Source organism: Eumetopias jubatus, unplaced genomic scaffold (assembly GCF_037043125.1).
Source record: "Eumetopias jubatus isolate StellerSeaLion01/CBP00866 unplaced genomic scaffold, mEumJub1_p1.0 scaffold_12, whole genome shotgun sequence".
Lineage (NCBI taxonomy): Eukaryota > Metazoa > Chordata > Mammalia > Carnivora > Otariidae > Eumetopias > Eumetopias jubatus.
The window spans coordinates 73,873,089-73,896,554 of record NW_028274818.1 but is presented as its reverse complement, the minus strand read 5'-3'; the positions used below and the strand labels follow the sequence as shown (position 1 = coordinate 73,896,554).

At 42.4% G+C, this 23,466-nt stretch overlaps 1 protein-coding gene across 1 annotated transcript in view; it reads right to left on the bottom strand.

Moving 5' to 3' along the window:
• The window catches only part of RBFOX1 (RNA binding fox-1 homolog 1), a 2,047,095-nt gene that overhangs the window by 1,521,739 nt on the left and 501,890 nt on the right, over positions 1–23,466 (bottom strand). The window contains exon 4 of the mRNA XM_088016928.1: positions 23,272–23,304. Coding sequence (XP_087873054.1) covers positions 23,272–23,304 — 33 coding nt within the window. The remainder of the gene's footprint in view (positions 1–23,271; positions 23,305–23,466) is intronic.

Below are 23,466 nucleotides of genomic sequence, written 5' to 3'. Positions count from 1 at the left end.
GCTGATTTGGATGCCTTTTTGTTTTCTGATTGCTGAGGCTAAGACTTCAAGTACTATGTTAAAGAGTAATGGTGAGAGTGCACATCCCTGTCTTTTTCTGACTGTAGGGGGAAAGCTGTGTTTTTCCCCATTAAGGATGATATTAGCTATGACTCTTTTGTATATGGATGTCCACATTTACCCTAGGTTATAAATGAGTCTGCAAGAGGTAAACTAACTTGACCTTAGTCACTTAATAAGTTAGTGGCAGACTAGATTTTCTCAATGCCAACACCTTTTTCTATACAATAGGCCACACTGGCTCCTTCTCCAGGTCAAGAATAAAGATCAAGCTGCCAAGTTCTCATTCCAGAATGGAAATGCAGACTCCCTTGGCCCTGATATTTCAAGCACATACATTTTCTTCTTCAACAACACAGAAGTTGGCATTCACTAGAGAGTCCAGCCAAGAGTTGACTGAAATCCAGCTCCTCCTTCCAGAAGCTCATCTGGGAAATCTAATATCTGAGATGGATAATCTAATGGGCATATGAGTCATCCATTTCTTGGGATTCTCTAAGTTCTAGTCTTGTATTAAATTAGAAAGACAAGCACCTGGACCATACTATGTTATCTTCCCCATGAAACTGCCTCAACTAAGTTAAGATTTAACACTATGACCTCAGCATTTATAGCAGATGAGGACAAGAAATGTTGATGCAGACAATCTTTTTGTTGAAGGCATTGCTTCTCATTTATTTATTTATTTATTTATTTATTTATTTATTTAATTTGACAGAGAGACACAGCAAGAGAGGGAACACAAGCAGGGGGAGTGGGAGAGGGAGAAGCAGGCCCCCTGCCGAGCAGGGAGCCCAATGCGGGGCTTGATCCCAGGACCCTGGGATCATGATATCAGTCGAAGGCAGACACTTAATGACTGAGCCACCAGGCACCCCAAGGCATTGCTTTTCTATCATAAAATAACCCTTAAGTATGGAAGCAACTGACTGATCCCTCTCAGAGTTCAGTGCTTATGCAATGTTCTCTCCTATAGATGAACTTTGTCTTCCATCTCACCATGCAATATAGATTATATGAACCTATATGTTTCTCTTTTTGTCTTTGCTGCCAGGAAGCTCAGAGATAAATTCAGTGCTCTGATGGAGGGAAGATCTATCTTAGATGCTTACTCTTACAATGTTTTTTAGTTGTTTCCGTGTTTTACTTTTATCAGTCTACCTCAAATTTTTAAATAGGCATAGTAAAAGACTAGAAGTAAATCAGTGTGTTATTATAGGAACACCTGGAAAAATGGACCACTGTGATTGTATTAAGATCTGGTGCCATATTTTAAAATGTATCTCCCCAGTGGATATCCCTCCACTGTACCACTACTGCCATGACCACAATCCAGGCCATCATCATGTCCCATCTGGATGACTACAAATACCACCCAAGGGTGGGCCAGCCCTCAGTCTCAAGTTACTCCTTACTTCTTTAATTCTCCACCTTGCAACTAACTAATCATTGTACACAAAGACCTGGCTGTTTCTAGGTGATCTAAAAGCATCCAAAAGCTTCCACATATTCATTTGCAAAATACACTCCTAACAGGAGTGCAAAGTCATCTGGACATTTTTCTGGAGCATTACTTCAACTCCGTTGTAAGTAATTCAGAATACTAATTTGATATTAAAAGAAATGTGATATAACATGGAACCAGATACCAAATGCATGTATACATTCAATATGGACACAGAAGACTTGGAAGAGGTTTCCCAACTGGGTGGGACCAATGAGAACTTCAAGCACCTCAATACCCCATTTCTCCCAGAGCATTCTTATTCACTCTTCTTTATCCTTGGGAAGGCATTCCTGGAAAATTGTGTGAAGCCCAGCTACAGGATAAAATCTTATAAAGGCCTCCAGGTACCTGTCGACATCTGCAACTTCATCTCATGACAGTTGGGTCTTCACACACTTAACTCCAGATCCCATGGACTCTTCATGGTACTTTGACTTGGCCATGCTCTCTTCCCATGTGGCCTTTGCACAGGTTATTTCACCACAATGGAACACCATTTCCTCCCCACTGCACCTGTACAGCCCCCGTTTTCCTGCAGATTTTGGCATAGGAATGACTTCTGGAAAGTCTTTAATAGAGTGGATTTGATCCTCTTTGGAGCTTTCACAAAATCTTGATCTACATTCTATCCCTTAGTATATCTCATAACGAATGGTCGATGCCTCTCTACTTATCTCTTACTTCTTGTTCCTCATTGATTTGTGAACCTTATCATCATTACCATTAATACCATCATCCTCTCTCTTACTATATGCCAGGCATTTAATAAACATTAACTCACTTAACCATTTAAAGTACTATTATCCCCACTACAGAGATGGGGAGATTAAGGCTTAAAGAGGTGCTGCCATAGGCAGACATCATTTGGGGGAATAATTAATGAAAAATGGAATTCCAACTCAGATCTGCTCCAGGAACAGAGGGAGAATTTTTAATCACTCCTAATCATACTTAATCACCAAGTTTCCATTGGCTAATGGTCTCACCTCTATCAAGTCTTTGCTCAGACCTCACTTTCTCAAGGAAGCCTAACCAGACAAATCACTAATTCTACACTCCTAATCCCCTGTTCTCTGTTCCACTTTTTCTTTCCTTTTGACATTCCACATATTAGCTTTCAACATCCCACGTAATCCATTATTCTTCTTATTCATTGTCTGTTTACCATGCTAGAATGTAAGCTCCACAAAGACAGAGAACTAGCATGTTCACTAATATATTTAACAAAAATGCAATAAATATTTGTTGAATGATTAAATAAATGAATGATCAGATCTTCCCTCTGGATCAGTTAGACTCCCAGAGCCTAGTACATACCTACCTGGCACAGAAAAGAAGGTAAGTAAAATTTGTCATTGGATGAGAGAGTCATGCCTCCTCATCAAGCTCAGTGAGGAAGTGGGTTCCAGCCCTCAGCCCATGTATTTTGTTGGTGTTGGTTTTTTTTGCTAGAATCCCTCAGAACAGAAGGGAGGACCTCTGAGCCTCCATTCAAGGCTAGAGGAACCATGGCTGGCGGTCAGAATGTCCTAGCCCTATGCTCTGCCTCAGGAGCTGTGTCCCACTATGGTTCTTCTATGCCTTACTCTTTCCATCCCTTTTGCCCTATTGGCCCCCTCCATTAGTCCAGACCCTCCCCTTCCTAGGTGCACAGTCAGGACTGGGTAAGTTTCCTTGGACGCCTCATGGTGCCTCCTCTGCCTGGCCATGGGGTGGGAAGAACCCCTCTGCCATTTTGCCACCTTATACATCCAATTAAGCAATGGGGGAAAGCTGGCTGTTTCCTTGACAGCAAATACCCAAACTGACTGAAACAATTAGTTTGTCTATTTTAAAACTGAATTCCAACGCTTCCATGGCAACCCAAGTTATTAAAAGATGTAAATTAAAGTGTTGTGCAGAAAAGATGGCTTGGCATGGAAGGCGCTTGTTTTAGGGAAAGAACACAAAGAACTCCACACCAAGGGCATCCCCCTACCTGGTCACACATCACAATCAGCTGGAAGAAAACAGTTCTGATGGATCCCTCTCATCTCCTTGGCTCCTGTTACTGCCTCATGTTGAAGACACCCTGGTCTCTCACATGCATGAGAGAGATGAGGGGCCTTGTACTTTCTGAAGCCCCTTGTGCCAAGAGGGAAACCCAGGAAGAGAAGGTGGGAGGTCCGACATTAGTATAGCACCTACTATACACCTAATAATAATTAGAGATGACCTGTGTTGGGTCCTTACTAGGACACTGTGCTAAGGGACTTACTTGCATCCTCATTGAATGTTCCTAAGAGGTGATACAGAATTTCAGATCATTCCCGTTTTGCAGGTGGGAAAACTGAGGCCCAGACAGATGTAGCAGCTGAAGGAGTCACACAGCCAGTAAGAGATAAAAATGGGATTAACAGAACCCACATCTGTCCAATCCTATTTCTTGAATTTGTGCCAGGCAAAACACTGGGTGAATGAATTATTCTACTTTATCTTCTCAATAATCATAAATGACAGCATGGTGTGGGGTGGTCAGCTCAGGTTCCTGAGGCAGACAGATGTGGGTGAACCCCAGCATCTCCAATATTAGTTCTGGGACCTCAAGGCAAGATTACTGACTCTCAGCACCTCAGTTTACTCAGCTATAAAATGAGTGCTGTGTGATGGTGAGGACAAAGTGGGTTAATGCAGAAGGGAGGATTTGCCCAGTGTGTGATAAACAATAAGCATCATGAATGCTCAATGTCTCATTATTCTTTTCTGTATAGGTGAGGAAAAGAGGCTTAGGGAGGGAAAGCAGCTTGCTCAAGGACACACAGCTGGGATCTGGGGCCAGCTCTCAACTCCAAGCTCCTGCTCTCTTCCCTATGACTAAAAGAACTACATAGTTTGCCCAAGATCTATAGTTCACAGTCTTTTCATGGTGAAACTGGGACACCTAGGCTCTCCAGTCAACATGCCCTTTGTTTCATGTCCCGGGCCACCTTGCAGCTTCTGAAAAGATGGACAGGGAAAAGAGCAGCTGTATCACATTGGCCACCATTTCTGGGGTCTTTAAAACTAGGTACTTGCTCTGGGCTGTATGCTGGCTCTCTGCTTCCTGGCCACCGTAAAATGGGTTCAGTTCTTTCAAATACATGTTAGCACTTTAACACAGACTGCTGCTTCTATCTTTGGCCAACACTTGCTGGTCTCTCAGGATTCAGTTTAAACATAAATTCCTCTGAGAGGCTTTCCCTAACCCAACTGGCAAGATCCCCCTAGGATCTGCTTCCCCCGCACCTGGCGCTGCTCTGTGCTAGCTCTCAGCTAGTTGTCATTATGTGCCTGCTCCTCTCTGAGGACATGCTCAGAATCTGTACTGTTTCCTCAGTGCCCAGAATGGGGTCTGGCACAAAGTAGGTACTTAATAGAAATTTTTGTAACGAATGAATGAATGCATTAAGACATTTTTTATTGAAGAGTGTGTAATGACTAATATATTATTCAAACAAATCTTGAGCAATCCAGGGCCTCGGTTACCACTCCCAGCAAACAGACATTCATAGCCCAGAGGGGAAGGTGAAAGGAACCTCCTCTTGGCCAGGAAGGATCCTGAAGTTAGAATTCTGTACATTGCCCAGTTTCTAGGCAAGCCTGTGTAGGTGCAATCATTTGTTCATTCATTCAGTTTTCCATTAATTCATTTTTAAATTCAACAAATATTTATTAAGTATTTACAAACTATGGGCTAAACATTGGAGGCAGGAACACATGACTTTAACCATGGGGCTTACAATTGCAGGGAACAGCCAGAGAATAAAACATGCTTTTGAGCAGATAAATGAGTGACATAGTTGTAAACTGTGATAAGCCATGCTTCTTAAAAGCTTCATATATAAAATAATGGAAGGCACTTATTTTGGAATGGACTAATAGGGAAGACATCTGGGGAAAGATGAGAAGTTAAACAAATAGAAAGGCTGTTAGGGGTCATTCTAGGAAACAAACTATACAAAGGCACTGAGGCTGGAAGAACTTTTGATACAAGAGAGGGTGTGAGAGAATAAATGAAGCTGGGGAATGAGTGGAGACTGGCCTGAGATGAGGTTGCCCAGGAGTCCAGTCTTGTAAGACCTTACATGTCTTGTGGAAGTTTGGATGTGGGGCAGGGGGGTGTTTGCTCTGTCTTTCAGAACACCAGAAATCCTAATGCCATCATTTTATTTGAGCTCCTGTCACTGGCCACATGCCCCTCCCACTGTGTAACATAGCAAGTGTGCAAAGTGCCTGCAGTGAGGGGAATGCAAAGAACTGGGACCAAACAGAACTCTGGCACAACCATGCAGTTACATGGTTTGGGTCCCTGGGTGGACTGATCCCCTTTCTCTGGGCCTATGTTTTCACTTCTGCAAAATGGGGGGGAAGGAATGCAAGGCGGACATCCACCCAAGGCAGTGTTATGGCCTACAGGGCATCTGGAGAAGGACTGTATCATTTCTGGTTGTTGCACTAACTGTGGCTGCTGTGGTGTGTGGGGCCAGGCACCAGGATGTGACTGAGCTGTTTCATATGGGAGACTTCTACAGAACAAAAGCTCTCATGGGTCATTTCTTAAGTTCTCTTAAGGCTCTAATTGTTAATCTAAGGCAAATTTTTGGCAACATCTGAAGATATTTTTGGTTGTCAAAACTGAGGGAAAGGAAATACTACTGGCATTTAGCGGGTAGAGGCAAGAGATGCTGGTAATCATCTTACAATATGCAGGATACCCCACCATCACACGACAGAATTTTCTGGTCCCAAATGTCTATAATGCCCAGGTTGAGAAGTCATGGAATAAAGGAATTATCAGTCAGTCATTAGGAAGGAAGGGAGGGAGGGAGGGAGATTGGTTTGAATAAAGCATCACCCTCCAGTTAGCAATCTAACAGTTTTTATTTGCATGAGGTGACCAAATGTGTATTGTTTTAATAGAAAAATGGAGCTCCCCACAATTCTAGGAGCATACATGAGCCAAACATTATTTCTGGCTCTACTGACAGAACTCCTCTCCTGACTGGCAATAAGCAATATTCTGTAAACCTTACTCTTTCAGGCATGGGGCTCAGCACTTTATGAGTATTAATTTGTTTGATACTCTGAAATACCCATTCGCCCAATTTTATAGATGAGGAAAGACAGATGCAGAGATTTAACTCAACCAAGGTAACAGAGATAGTAAGTGGAAGACTAGGGGCACAAACCCAGGAGCTCTGGTCTGGGACTCAGGAAGCTGAACTACCACCCTTGATTGCACCCAGTGGTGCTGAGTCAGGCTGTGATGTTGTGATTTATAGTAAGAAAAATGTACATTTGGTCTTGTCTGCATTCCTGGCACAGAGCTCCTAAAATGCTTGGAAATTTCTAAGTGTAGAGAGCAATCAAGGTGTCTTTTGTTATGTTAATGAGGCGGTTTTTGGAAAGCCCCTAGGTCATCTAAGGGTAGAAGCTGGTTGCTAGTGGAGCCAACCATGTGATTTTAAGATTGGTACTTGGAATCCTACCCCAGACCTCCTGGGAGGAGAGGGGCTGGAGACTGAATTCAATCACCAATTGTTAATGATTCAGTCAATCGTGACTATGTAATGAAGCTTCCATACAAATCCCCAAGGTCTGGAGAGCCTCTGGATTGGTGAACTCATGGAGATATGGGGAGAGTGGTCAGCTCAGAGAGGGCTTAAAAACTCCACACCTCCTTCCCACATACCTTCCTCTATGCCTATCTTCTAGCTGGCTGTTCTTGCGTTGAGTAAGCAAAGTATTTCCCTTAGTTCTCTGAGCCACTCCAGCAAATTAATCGAACCCAAAGGAGGTGTCATTGGAACCTCTGATCTATAGCCTGTTGGTCAGAAGCACAGGTGACAATTTGGACTTGCGGTTAGCATCTGAATGAGGGCAGTCTTGCAGGACCCAATCCTAAACTGGTTCTGGCGCGATCTCCAGGTAGCAGCTAGTGTCAGAATTGAGCAGAATTTTAAGACACCCAGTTGGTGTCAGAGAATTGCTTGGTGTAGGAAAAAAGTCACACATGGGAATTGTTGGAGCAGAAATGTAGGGTCACTCCCTCTGCTGGTGGGCTCCCAGCAGGTACTGTAGGACTATTTAAGTCTCATCCCCAGCCACTGACTTGAGAGCCAGAATCACGGTTCAGAGCAGAAGACCCAGGACACATCAGAGCATCTGGTACCAAGCAGATGCCCAGTAAATGTTTGTCAATGACTGCATAAGTAAGAAAATCACTTCCTGCCTCCAAACTCCATGAGTAAGTATAATTTATTTCTTTACTTTGGCTTCAAAACAGATTTCTCTGGGAAACATTAGCACAGGGAAAATTCTGAAAGGGAATACAGAGAACCCAAATCAAGCCAGGACTTTGGGGGACATTAGTTACATCCCAATCACTCTGTCAATTTGGGGAGAGAAAAGAGCTTCTGCAAAAGCAGGACATCTGTGTGTACCTATCTGCTCACCCCTGACTCCATTCCCTAAGCACAGGTTGCAAAGTTCACATTTTTAGCTAACATTGTGTGTGATGCTTTTCTTAATTTTGCAAGTTGCTATTTTACTAGCAGCTTCCTTTTGGGGCATCAGATGACAGATTGGATGATTTAAGGGTTGTATTGGAAGTTCTAAAAAAGCCTCCAGGAATCTAATGTGACATTCTGGGTAAGAACATAGCATTATGTTGATGCATATGACATCTCTCTTAATGACGTATGAAATCTCTTTATGGTGGCAGATCACCAAGGTGGTAGACAGGAACCTGGCAGAAGACTTGCATCAGCCTGGTAAACAGTGACAACCACCCCTGCCTTAGAAGAGGTGGGAAAGTTTAAGAGGTCTGGAAGCTTCTCCATTTGAAAAATGCTCATCCACAAAGGATCCAAAGAACAGCTTGCCTCAGTGACAAGACTTACAAAATAGGGCTTCATTGTATGCAGGCTCTCAAGGCAATGGTTCTAAGTTCTCCCACCTCTGGGCCCAAGAACTTAGCTCCCCCAACAGAACACCAGATATTTATGGGAGAGGCAAAGGGGACTCCAGGAGCACCAGAGCATGGTGAAATGGGAGACAGGCTTTCTCCCCATAATGATGCTATATTTTGCCTCCCCGGTACCAAAGTCCCCTCAGAGAGCTCACCTTCTAGACCTCACCCAACATCCACCAAGGTCTTTCATAACTGTTTGCTCCTCTGATCATTAGTACTCAAATCTACAGATTAAGCAACTGAGACACAGAGAGGTTAAGAAATTTGCCTCAGAGTTGGCTTCATTCAGCTCAAAGATTGAACAAGGGAGATGGCAGGTGACAGTCCAAAGAACTTTTATGGGCTATGCTTGGAAAAGTTAGACATCACTTCTGCCCATCTTCCATTGGTCAGAACTCAGTCACATGGTCCCACTGAACTGCAAGGGAAGCTGGCAAATATAGTCCCGCTGTGAGAATAAGGAATGGATTTTGGTGCACTTAGAGCTGTCTCTACCACAGGCACTAAGCAAAACTCTAAAAGTCCAAATTAGTCTGGGAAGCCAAATTCAAAAACACCCACTATCATCTTGCAATCATCCATCTCACTCACCCAAGGTTACAATGAAAGCTTCCAGTGGATAGTATTCAGTGCCAGAGTGGGAGGCGGTGAAAGTGATCTGTAGGCAATCTCAGGAGTCATCTGGGATGCTACTTAAATGTAAAATTGAGGTACTACTTACTGACAACTGCTATGTGCCAGGCACTGTACCCCCTGCTGCAATTGCCTTATCTCATTTAATCCTCACCCGACGTTATTAGGTAGTGACAATGATTGTCCCTGTCTTAAAGATGAGAAGTTGAAATGTTAGGTTATGCAGCAAGCCACAAGAGAACTGTAAACCACATCCAAGTTAATCAGATCCCAGAGTTCAAGTGCTTAATGCAATGGCTTTTCATGTCTATGCTCATTTCTTCCCATCAGTAAGATTATGTGTTGTTCCTCAAGGGAGAAATAGGGTCCCACCTTCCAGTAGTAGTATTTAAACCACAGCATTAGCTCACTTGGAAAGGGAAACATTTTCATAAAATATTCAGAATGTGAAATATGAAAGAAAAGAAATACGTCCACAGGAAAGTCACTAATCAAAGTGACTTTCTCACCCAGTTCCTTTATGTGACTGGTCTGCTACTCAGAACAAGAAAGGAACAGGGTACACAGCCAAAAATACCATGCTTATCAGAGCTACCCGGCAAGCTCTCAGCTTCAAACAAACAGGCTTCAGATTCCAGAAGCAGAGGGACATGTGTGGTCAAATCCCTCACTCGCAATTAGTAGAGTCCCACACTGGGACCACGGGTGCTTGTTACCCCCATCTGGGACTCTCTGTTCCTCTGAAGCAGTCTGTCTACCTATGCAATAAGAGGGAATGCTAACAGAAGGGTAGTCATCAAGTAGCTTTGTTTCATACTTGGAGAGTTTGAAGAAAAGAATCATCAGGGACAGAACTGTGTTTTTGTTTTGTTTTATTGGTTTGCATTCTCTTTTAGGGTATGGGGAGATTTTTGCAATTTTAATATGCATATAATTTTGTAAACATCTAATATCAGAGTGTTTTTAAATCAGTGTTGTGTTGTTTCTGCCCCTGTCTTTTCTCTTCCCTCCAAAGAAAAGCACATTTTAAAGTGAGGCTATGATTTATAACCCAAGATATCTGAGGATAGAGAGAATATGGTGCATGGTACCAAATGATACAGGACTGAAGCATCCATTTCTCTCACCTGCCCTGGGGTCCTAATCATGTGACGGTAAACTGGCCACATGGGGAGGCTGTGAGCAGAAGATACTTAGGCAGGGGCTGACTCATGCAAATTAAAAATACAAACCAAACTAAAGGGGGGGGGGAGCCAACAACCATTTTCCTTAATAAAAAAAAACAACATTTTAAATATTCATTTAAATGTATAGGAATAAACTATTATACATTTTAATCTGTTTTCTATTTGACAATACTTCATTTGCAGACACTTCATGGCTTTTAAAAATAGACCCAGAGACCAAATCCCCACAGCATGAGATTTTTCACGTTCTCTAATTTGCAGTAATGCATTCGTGTCAAATTCAGCCTACAAGCCACCCTTAAGAACAGTACTGGCACTTGGTGCCCCAGAGAAGGCAAGCTAAAGTTTGAGGCCAGCCACCACAAGGGACTGTGGATCAGGCATGGGTTAGGGTCCCCAGATGCATCACCCCAATCCTGCTTCTGGTATGGATGGATTCTCCCCATGAGGTATGAGTTTACAGAGCTCTGCTTAGTGCCTATGGTAGAGACAGCTCCATATTCACCAAAACCCATTTCTCCACCTGTCCCCCACCCCACCCTGCCCCGTAGGTTCACAGTTAGACTACATTTGCCAGCCTCCTTTGCAGTTCAGTGGGACCATGTGACTGAGTTCTGACCAATGGAAGGTGGGCAGAAGTAATGTATGACTTTTCTAAGCATAGCCCATAAAGGTTCCCTGGACTGTCACTTGCAATCTCTCTTGCTCTATCTTCAAGCTGAACGAAACTGACGCTGAGGTAAGTTTCTTAACTTCTCTATCCCTCAACTACCTTATCTATGAAATGGGGCAAACATAACATTCACCTCTAGAATTGTTCTGAGGGGCATTTAATGAAGTTAAAAGCAAGACAGTGGAACTTGTTAGCTAACCTCACAGACTCTGAAATTGGAACGTCTGGATTTAAGGCTTCACCTCGTAGTTATGTGACTTTGGGCAAGTTTTAAAATCTCTATGCCCCCAGTTCCCATTCTGTAAAATGGGAACAACTAACACTCACCTGAGAGGAATGTGGTGGGGAATAATTTAAGTTAAATGTATAAAATACTTAGAACAAAATAAGCCTAGAATCTAGGGAGTGCTATGTAAGTCTAAGCTGCTACAACTGCTATTATAGTAATTGTTGTTATTTTGGTATATAAAGTGTGCTAAGAAGACTGCCTGGTGCATAGTAGTATTCATAAATGTTAACCATCATTATTACTTTCTGTAAAATAGGTGTAACAATAGAATACCTGAATTAAGTAAAATAATAGGCATGAAATCTTACCATAGTGCCTAGTATCGAAAAGAATATGAGCCTTTAATAAACTCCAGTCCTATTAAATGCCACATGTGCTCTGGAGGGAAAGAAGGATCTGAGGGTCAAGACCAGGCACTGGGCATGGATGACAATGACAAAGGTGGGAGAGAGTAAGTGGATGGATGTACCACAAACTTTACCTTTCCATAATATGGCTTTGGGCCATCCTATTCCAGAGCCAAGGATGAACAAGGTTCTTAAGCTTCTAAGACCTCTAAGGGGGTCCCCTTAGATGGACCCCAGTGGGACTATGAACTTGGATCGGAAAAATAAAACTAAATTTCCACCAGCATCCCACTGTAATCTAGCATTCCCTTTAACTTTGAATGCAAGCAACACATCACAGTAGTAATACCAGTAACCTGTGACTTTGTCGCCAAGAGAAAAAAGAGATTTTTTTTAGTCACTTTACATTATAATAGTCACAGATATCTCAAAACATCATAACGCTTATTGCTATTTCCAAATTATAGTAATTACTAGGCTTGCTTGTTATTTAATGTGTTATAAAGAAAACAATAATTTTACTAGATTCCATTATTTTAGTAAATGCATTTCAAAATAAATGCTTTCCTTTGTGATCTTAAGTATTTTATATTAAGTATTTTAAGACTTTAATCTGCAAAGAGGCCCACGGTTCTCCCCAAATGCCAAAACAGAACAGGTCTCTGGTCTAGGGTCTTGAGGACCCTCAGTCCTATACACACAGAGGCAAATTCAGGACTCCAGAGACCTGTTTACCCAGGTGTCTTCTGGCAAGTGTCCTCCTGGGCCCTCTGTCACTGTGTCTATAAACAGGAGCTAATCACATTCTTCGCAAATGCTCCATAGGATTATTATGAGAGTCAAATGTGATAAGGAATGTGAATCTATAGGCTGAAAGTAATAGGTTCTGCACAAACTTGGGCCAGCAATCATCTCATGCCTTAGGACCTTAATAGACCCTCATCCTGATTCCTCACAGGTATCCTGAGTGCTGCTCCCAGTTCCTCCTCCTAGAATGCTACAAAGGGACAATTGCCAAAACTTTGGGGGCCAGAGACCATTGGACCATCTGACATGCTGTCAGATTGTGAGTTGAAGCCTGGCCGGACCCTTACTGACTATGTGACTGTAAATGTGTAAGTTTCACCCCTCTGAGCCTCCCCTTCTTCTTGACGATGGAAAGAAGGAAAGTGAATTGAGAGAAACTACAAAACACAAAACAGGTGCCTGGCAGGTAGCCACAGTGTAGGGCCTGGTGAAGCACAATAGTCGGGATGACAAGAGAGATGATTATCATCATTATCACATTGTGGCAGGTATTTAATTCTCACAGAATATGTACGTGCTCCTCACATTTCCCAGGACTCTTGCAGTGGGTGCCATGGAATGAGTTTTAGCTGGTAGACCGTGGGTGGAAGTGATGTATGTAATTTCTGTGCTGGACAACGAAAAACACAAGAGAGACTCTGTGTCTCTTTTGCTCCCTGCCATATTGATGGTCAATGTGTGTGTTGACACGAAGCAGCCATAAGTAGAAGCAGCTTGTACTGTATGATCACTCCATGGAAAGTCACCCAACGCTCATTGCATGTGCAGCATGGGTTAAAATGAAACCTCTGTTGGGTAAGTCATTGAAACTTACCCACTTCACTTGTTACTTCAGCCTAGCCTAACCTCTCCTGACTGATATTTAACTAAGAAAACCACAGAGCAATGGACGACATTCCCTAATCATGGCAATGGCTAGATCTGCCATGAGACACACCTAGAATCCACCTTCTTCTAAGACTGGAGTATGCAATCCATTTGCAAGATCTGAGCAGAATCTAGCCTGAAGACTGAATGCAATCCAAGGAAAGATGCTCAGCAGTCACTCTTTCCAGCTTCAACTTACTGTCAGAAAACCCTCCTGATCCAGCACAGCATCTGCTTACTGGGACTCAAGAAACTTTCTTGAGATACTGTGTTTGCAGTCAGCAACCACATTAGTTGAAAACACTAACGTTCTATTTCTAGACAATATTCTCTCTCCTTCTCTACAAAGGTAAGAGTAGCTCTGAGCATTGCAAAGGGCTCTCAATATCTACATGATTGCCAGCCTATAAGGAGGAGGGGGCCATAGGACCAGACTTCCCACCTATGCTGCGGCTGAGGACAGTAATAGAGCAAAGTATAAAACATAATTAACACATTTCAAATCAACATGTAAAACATGTCAGCTGTTTGAGTATTAATTAGTATTTTTGCAAACTAATTACATTAGAATGACAAGGCCAGAAAGACACTAAAAGAGTTTACTAATTTTGTTCCACTCCTCTTATTTAAATGGCTGCATGGATTACCACTTTATTCAATTTTTATTTTTTTTTTAATTTACCAGAAACGATCTAAATACCACACTATTTCACAGCTATCATCATTTATTCATAGCTCAATAGAGGAAGCCAGAATAGCAATAACTCTTCCCCCCCCCATTGTCATTCTGGTGAGATAAGTGGGATATCAGCCCCAAGTCAAGCTACATTAGTGCTGAGAATCAGGCACAGTCACGAGGTTTCTCCAAAGTGTGGGAGCATCATTTGTCCTAAGAGGTTTGTGCTGAGCAATGCAGACTTTAACCCAAGGGGCTTTTCAAGCCTGCGTCCCCCATCTTAGCTGGGCTGCTGGTTCAGAAGGCAAATTGCTTAGAAGTAAATACTAATTCTGCCTACTAGCTAAAGGGCCTTGGATGGATCCCATCAACTCTTCTGAGCCTTGGTTTTCTCACCCATTAAATGAAGGTTATATTAATATTCATCTGCCCAAGTTTCTTGGAAGGAACAAACAAGGTAATCCATGTAAAATGCTTAGCACTATACCCAACATACTGTGGGCACTCAACACATGTTGGTTACTCTCATGACCACCACCACCACCACCATCACCATGAGGAGTCACTTTCAACACCCCATTATTACATGCCAATCCACATGTCCAACTGATTTTCCAATTCTCTTCTCCTTTCTCATCCCTGATTCACATACATAGTCAACCCAAAGCAGTCTCTTTGTTGCTTGTCAGATTTGTTCCTAATTATTGAAATATGCCATGGAGTGTGGTATCCAGGTATATGGTTTTCAAGACGTCTTACTGATCTTAGAGCTAGGGCACACGGGTGAGTGGAAAAGGAAGCCTCAAGGCCTCTGGAAGTCTCTCGAGATTCCCAGGAGACTTGATCATCCCCTTTAGGTGTTCACTCTCTCCCTTGAGCCCTGCTCTACTTTAGAACTTTGCAAAAAACATCTCTTCACCCATCCATGTATTTTACTAGATTATAGGCTCCTTGAAAGCAGGAATATGCCTGATTCATTCTAAGTGACAGGGTCTAAAGGAATAGCTACAAAATAGTAGATGCTCTTTAAGCTTGTTAAATCAGTGCATAGATCCCAAAGAACTCCATTTGCTAATGCATACATAGTCTGCTCAGTTCCAGACACGAGTCCCATCTGGATACAACCACAGCCCTTCCTCCTTGCCCCTTGCTAGAAGGATTATTTCCCTGATTTACTCAGGGGAGAATCCCACAGTTGCCTAGTTGGACCTCCTCCTTCTCCACTGACCCTTCACTAACTTTTGCCCTTGGCCTTGGTTTCAATCAAGTTCAACCAGTTGAACTCTCCTCCCCCTGGAGTGCTTCTGAACATCCCAACGCTGCCCTTCAGCTGCCATTTCCAAGCTTTCTCCCTATTCCCCCACAGAAGCCCTCCCACCACGTGTGAGTCCATTTCTCCTTCACCATTGATAAAACATGCTGAGCCCTGGAATTATGCAACATTACAGACTATGACAGGCTGGAGCCTCCACTGTTCACTCCAATTTGGTGAATCGCGTTTGAGAGGGAGAGTGAAATGTGAGCCCAGAGCACATCTTTTGATCTTAAACAGTCAGAAGGCTGGAATGTATAATGCTATGGAAATAAATGGTGTCAAAACCGTAGGAAATAATTCATGGTGTGGGAATGGGTTTTATGATCACAGAGCACTCACAAAATCTTAAAACAGAGTCACCTAGATTGGTTGAGCTGCGGCTGGGGAAGCTTAGAGGAAGAGAAAATTCAGAAGAGGAGAGACTAGATTTTTCTCTCAAGGGTTGAAAGGCCCAGGCCTAGCCCCTGAGAGATGGAGGTGCCTCCTGGCTTCCCTTCCTCATCACCTCAGCTGACTTTGGAGTCTAACAGTCATGGATGTTATTCCTGATTCCCCTCCTGCTACCTCTGTTACTCATTTAATTAACCACCTTGAGCCTCAGTTTGCTCATCTATAAAATAGGAAAAATAATCGTACTTACTTCATAGGGCTCTTATAGGGGTTAACAAGAGAAGGTACATAAAATGACTTGTAGAATGCCTAGCATATAGTCAGATGTTAACTAAAAGGTACCTTTTTTTTTTCCCTTTGGTTACTTTTCTCATTACCCCCATTGCAAAATATAAATGCTGAGATCCTTCTAACTCATGCTCAAAAACTCACAGAAACCCATTTTCTTCTCTGATAGAAGCAATGAAAAGAGAAATTTTTTAATTGCTCACCTTTTTCAGGGACCATTAGTTAATGTCCATGGAGTAAGTAAGGTGTTTTTGGAAGGCTTTGGGACTGATGCTTCCAGTTGGTTTGGAGGTTACAAACTGGTTCTATCTGGCTTCCCTGCTATTTCCTATTGTGGCTTAGAATGAATTCCCAACAATACTAATAAAAACAACTATAATGACTGACATATATTATGAGCTATTTATGCACTAAATAATATGCTAATTGCCTTCCATGCCTTATATCATGCCTTTTCACCTTCACAAAAAAGCTATAAGGTTCATTCTTTAATTATCTTCATTCTATGGAGGAGACAAATGAGACACCAAAGGTTAAGTAATTTTGCTGAGTTTCGCTGCTAGCAGGGCCAAGAGATAAGAAATAATGGAGCTGGGGTTTGAACTCCACACCCCATCCTCACAGTGGTAATGTTCACAGTGGAAGGAGCCCCAGAGTTGTAGTCAGACAGACTGATTCAAACACTGGCCATGGTATTTAATTCTCGGATAAGTTTGGTGAGCCTACACCACCCACTCAGGGTGTCAGTGTTCTTCTCTGTAGAATGTGGACAGTAACACACATTTTAAAGATTGTCATCAAGATAGCACAGTGTGTGGCACCCAGGACACACATGGTGAATGAAGCCACAGTGTTCAGTACTGCTGCTGGCAGGCTCCGGCTCATCTTCCTGGTCTGGCGCTTACACATGTTGGTTTGCTAGAAGCATCTCCCTGAGCAATCAGCCTCTCACCAGTGCGTTCCCTCCTTCTGCTTATTTTCCTCTTTAACCCCCAATTCTACCTCTGCTCCCCTATTCTCAGCACGTAAATTTCCCTCTGCTCTTCCCTAAGAAAATGAAAGCTGCCAGGCATAACCTCTTTCAATTTCTCTTCCTTCTCCTTCAAATTTATCCACACTTACTCTCATCCTTGGTTTCTCAATGTCACGGAGGAAAAATGCCCTTTCTCAGTCCAATTAATGCCACTGTTCTCTAATACAGGTGCTGAGCCCTGGTGACACAATGGTGAGCCAAGCACATACCCTCAGGGATACTCTGGTCACCTTCAGTGAGTAAACCCCACCTGTGCTCTGATTCTACCCTTGTACCCTCTGAGGCCTGTCCTCCAGGCCTACAACATACCCAAACCTCTGTCATCTTCAAAATTCCTTCAAGTCAGAGACCATCATTCGATGGGCTCAACCATTTGGCCCTTGACAGGCTGGGCTATACTGTGCTTATGGGTCTTCTCTTTCCATTTACTCCATAAGCCACCAAATCTAACTTCTGCTTCCACCACCTACCTTGGGAAGGCTGCTGTTGAGAACATTGATGATTGTATACTTGCCAAGTCCAGTGTCATCAAGCCAGTGCTCATTCTCCTTGACTCCAGTGAATCATTCACTACCCTTGTCTCTTTCTTTTAACCTCTTCCTCTTTGCCTTTCATAAGGATACTTAGCCTTGGTTTCTCTGTGTTCACTACAATCACTTCCACTCTCCTTTACTGCCCCCATATCCCCTTTTAATGCTTATTCCTTGAACATGTAAACTCTTTCCCATCTGTACTTTTGCTCATGTTCTCCTTTTTTTTTTTTTTTTTACTGGATGATGACCTAACTTACTTTTCAAGGCTCCAGTCTTTATATCACTCCCCTGGGAAGCCTCCATAGGTACGCCACTCCTATCTAGGTTCACTTACATTTGAACTCAAATTCAAAACTTCCCAAATATGGACTACAGCTTATGGAGAGAGCTTCACTCTTATGAATACCCTGGTGCTCATAAAACAATGGATACCATAGCATTTATGATACAACCCCCCAACCCCACACTGGACCATATGTTCTTTGCAGATCTGATTTCACATCAAAGTTCTCTATGTTTCCCAGGACTTAGAGCAGTGCCTAGGATATAATAGCTGTCACTTAAATTGTCATCAAATTAAAAACATACCAGCCATATCTCTAACTGAGAATTCTAGGCTCTTGGATTAAGGCCAGGCACTTTTTAAACTATTCTTTTAAGTTGGTTTCAAGGACAGGGAAGACTATCAAAGTGTGACTGGGCAAAATCAGACAAGGCAAAGAGTTTGAAAGTGTTGGAAAGTGTTGCTAATCTTCAAGTGGATCTCGTCCTTGGTAGCGAAAAGGGGACCATTAACTCCAATGTGAATTAAGCCATGTAAGTAAATTCCAGCCTGGCTAGGATCTGGGTCAGCCATGGTGCAAAATCTTTACAGCAAGTTTTCAAAGCTACAGGTCTCAAAATAAATTTCTAATGAGCCTATGTACATACTGCCATGCTTTACACAATACATAAAAGACAGGGGATGTATGAGGAAACAAAATAATAATGGCTGAACATCTATTTTCTGCCAGGTACTATCTTAGGCATTGCACATATATTATTAAATTCTAAAGTTCAAACCAACATTTGGGGTGGTTTCATTATCCCCAGTTTCCAAATGAGAGACTTATTTAGCAGGTAAGTGACTTCCCCCACAGGCATATCACTTTATCACTTGTGGACTCATGATTCATATGCCATCTATTAGACTCCAAAGCTCATGTTCTTTCCACTGTAACCCTCCTCATGCAATAGCTCAACTTTTCCTTATAAAATATTCTGGCTTCTCAGGTGACCTGAAATGGCCAGGACCTGTCTTTTGCCCCCAGCCAAAGAAACTCAGTCCCTTTCCAAAAGCACTGGTTTCTCTCCGTATGGGTCAGAGTGCTTAGAGGGCTCTGAAGACCTGTGACTGAAGGTTGAGACAGGGAAAATAAATGATTCATTGGCCCAGAATAAAGTTTCCTCCTGGAAGGAAAAAGGGATTAGTGGGAGGGAGATTCTACCTACATTTCCTGAAGGCCCCTGGGCTTTACCACCTGCACTGTTTGCCATTGCAATTATTTGGGATGGCAAAACTATAATATCAATCAATCTCAGTCTGATTCCTTTGCCATGAAATAGGAGCAGGCCAATTTATCAAAATTGAGGCCCTCCACTGGGTTTATATTGCCATTAAACTATCAACAGGAAATCATTAAGGTGAGGCAAGAAACCAACTGCTAACTGAAAAGAAATGATTTTTTTCAAACATCCTCGCCTGCAACCTCCTTTGTTTGGCTGTCAGCATAACCAACTGTGGGGCTGGGTCTCAGATCTTTGTGTTAATGTGCAGTTGGTGGTGGAGAGAACTCAGATGTAGGCATTTGCAATCCAATGGCTATGCCTAGGTTACTTGGTTCTCTCTCAGCAGGGCAAGCTGCGTGACGATAAATAGGGGGGGAAATGTGTATGCATTTGTGCGATAAAACAAGCTTAATGATTCTGAAGGGGAAGGAGTCCACAAGACATACAGTAGCAACTTAGGAACAAAATGGAACCATGCAGGGCCAATTAATGTGCAAATATGTGTGTGCTGAACTTGCATTCCATTCATCATGTGGACATGGAAATTGGGCCATTTATCTGTTATATTATGTATGTGACATCTTAGTTTGGTTCTTACAGGCTGCTCAGAGACAAAGGGCCATGTGCTTTGCGGCTAGCAGAGGGAATTTAAGATAAATTCTTCAGCTGTCATAAACATTGCTGGGCAGAATTTGGTCACAAGATAAAGCTCTTTCCTCTGCAGGGTTTTAACGTTTCTCAATAGTCCATGTGCCATCTTATTAAAACTGTGTGTGGTGTGGGGAGGGGTGGCATATGCCATGAAAAATTATTGGCACAAACAGCTTGCTGTCATGTTTTCAAAGTCCAGATTTAGCAAACGTTATTCACATATTCACTGTCAATCTGTAGAGAGAAAGGGAACTGGCAAAGCCATTCATTCTCACTGATTCTGTGGGTTTGTAATTCTTCTTGTCCTGCCTGTAACCAATGACTCCTCCACAGGTGGGGTTTGTTCTTCTGAAATTACAACCGTTTTGTCTGTACTTAGGAAAAAAGAAAGCCATTTGAGAAGGAAAAGGACCTCACAGAAGCACTTTCCCAGAGCCACTATTATTTACCTAACAGAACATGCCATGAATATGGATCATGCATTAAATAACGGTGATCGCTTGCTTTGATGAATTGCCATTAGAAATTCAATTAATAAAAGGTTACCTCCCTGCAGTAGTGCAAAAAATATGATCTGGCTGCAGCAATTACAATTTAGCCTCAGAAACAATGGTTAGGAGAAAGAAAAAGTTTTTGTTGTTGTTGTTGTTGTTTTAAACCTGTTCCATCTGGGAAATACGAGTCCAGAGTAAAAATGAAGGAAGGAAGGAATGGATGAGTGAGTGAATTTAGGCTATTTTTGATCTATAGTTTTGTCTATTTGCTGAGCATTCTTATACTTTCATCCCACTTCCCCACCTGATCATCCTTTTTTTTCCATTATCTTGTTTTATATTTTTAATGTTTCCATTTTCTTTCTTTTTCTTCCCCCCTCCACCTCCCTGTCCTCCTGTTGATATACAAATTGTGTACTATGAAGTACATACGTCTTCAGTATGGCACTCCATAAATGTTACATGTGCTGGTTACCTGTGTGATCATATCCGGGTGATGGTGTTGAGTATTTCCATCTCCAGTAAGTTCTCTTGTGCCCCCACCCAGTCAGCACCTCCCAGAGGTAATCACTACTGTTTCTTTAATCACCAGAGATGAGTGCTGGTTTTGAATGCATGCTAATAAAATCAGAGTGCATTCTTCTATTCTGACTTTTTTTCACTCAACATTATGTTTCTGAGATTCATACAGGCCATTTCATGTACCTATACATGATTCTTTTTGATTGCTATCTTGTATTCATTGCATAGATATACCACAATTTATTTATCTGTAATCCCATTTGTGGACATTTGGTTTGGCTATGATAAAGTTTCTATGAAAAATCCTGTGTACATTTTTTTTGGTGTGCATAAGCCCTCAATTCTCTTGGGCACACAAGGAGTGGAATTACTAGATCATTAAACATTTCACCAATATTTACAGTATTCCAATTCTCTAAAACTCCATTTTTAAATCTGAAAATGGCAGTAACAATATCCTCCCATATGTGATTTCTGTGAAACTGAAAAGGGGCAACATATGTAAAGGTGTTTTTATTGTTGTTTGTTTTAAATTGCCAAATGTGACACAAATGTGAGACTATCTAGGGGAAAAGCAAAAAGATGGAAGATCGCAGGAAACAGGCAACTGTCCATGGTGCTGACCTTAGGGGCCTGAGATACATTCAGGTATGATTTAGAAAGCAGGACTGGCTCTTAAGGATTGGCAGTGCTAACATTTACTGAACACCCACTATGCATCAAGTTTTTATGTGGTGTTGTGGACTTTTACGTGTGTGTCCTCCCAAAATTCATAGGTTAAAATCCTAACCCCCAATGTAATGGTATTAGGAGGTGGGGCTTTTGTGAGTGATTAGATCATGAGGATGAAGCCCTTATGAATGGGATTTGTGCCCTTTTAAGGAAAGACTGAAGAGCTTGCTTCCTCTCTCTGCTCTCTTACCACACAAAGATACAAGAAGAAGATGGCCATCTTGCAAACCAGGATTAGAGTCCTCAAGAGACATCAGATCTGCCAGAGCCTTGACCTTGGACTTCCCAACCTTCCTCACTGTGAGAAATAAGTTTCTGCTGTTTAAACCACCCAGTCTACGTGATCTTGTTACAGCAGACTGAACGAAGACACACGGCATGGCAGTTGAGAGCCAACAATACTTTGTACCCCACCTTGAATTCTGACTCTATCATTCACTAGTTGAATGGCTCTGGGAAAGTTATTGAGTCTGAGGCTCAGTTTACTCTTCTGAAAATGAGGATTATAATAATGTGTACATCACAACATTTCTGTAAGGATTTTATAAGATTATACATGTAAAGCCTTACATAGTAAATGGTATATTCATGCTGAATACATGAAAACTAGTATTCTAGTTACATCAGACTAGAAAAGTAAACACTGTCACTGCCATTTTAATGCTCCCAACAACCTCATGTGATGTGTATTGTCATTCTCATCCTGAGAATGAGGAAACTAAGTTTGGGGAGATAAATGACTGGCTCAAGTCACTGGTCACAAGGTCATAGGAAGCAGGTGATACTAGTCGCCTCTTACCTCTACCCCATCTTTCTGCTACCCACTCCATTCCCCTTCCCTTAGAATTGCTTCCCAAATATCTGCCTCACTAGGCATCCAAAGTAACATTTGCACCATTAATGCATCACAGTTCCTGCACACCAAGCTATCATATCCAAGGATATAGACATTCAATTGGAGTTTCCACCCTTTGACAATGGTGTCCCCTTGTATTTTGTAGATCCCTGCCAGAATCTGCCTCCACACCCACGTGCTAGATCCAAAGGAGGTGCAATTATCCTCACTGGGCACATGAGGAGAGTGAGTCTCAGCAGTTACAGTGATGCACAATGCCATACAGAACCCAGTCTCTTGAGGCCAGGGTCCATGCTCCTTGTTCTACCCACATAGTAACTTGGGATTGGGAGTGCAACTGCCCCATGGCACTGGATGTATTTTGGAGATATTCATGAAAGAACATTACATACAATTCCCAAGGATGGTCACCTTGCTAATGACCTCTGACCAGTGTCTTTCTTATCCTTTACCAGCCTCAGCCACAGTTCCCTTCATGCCCCAGAGGACAAGGAGGGCAAGGAAGAGGAGGGAGGAGATAGAAGAAGGGCATAGAGATGGATGGAGGTCTCACTGCCAAAGCAAGGGCTTATCTTAGTGAAGTTGGAATCATAATGTGTGTATACAGACAGACACTCAAGTCACCAAGACAGAAGCAAACAGGACATCTGGCTTTGAAACCACCAACCATCTTTACCAGACTACCCAGTATACACCTACCTGGTCAGCCCCAAACAGCACCAGAGAAACCAGCCAACTGACAATGCCCTATCCAAACCACCAGGAGACTGCACAGAGCAGATCACAGCTGGGATACCCATTTCACTGTATCACCCTAGAAGGAAACCATGTCAAAATGTCCTCCAAAGAGACAGAAAAACCACATTTCCTACCTCAGCTTTGCTGGCAGCCAGGCTTGTCAAAACCTGAAAGTTAAAGAAAAAAAAAGACATTAGTATTGATTCAACAAGAAGGTAATTGGATTAATTGTCTTTTTAAAGGAACTGGCATCAATAATTTGTTATGACCCAAGGGGACAATGAGTGCAACACGCACACACATAGATGGGTACACACACACACACACAC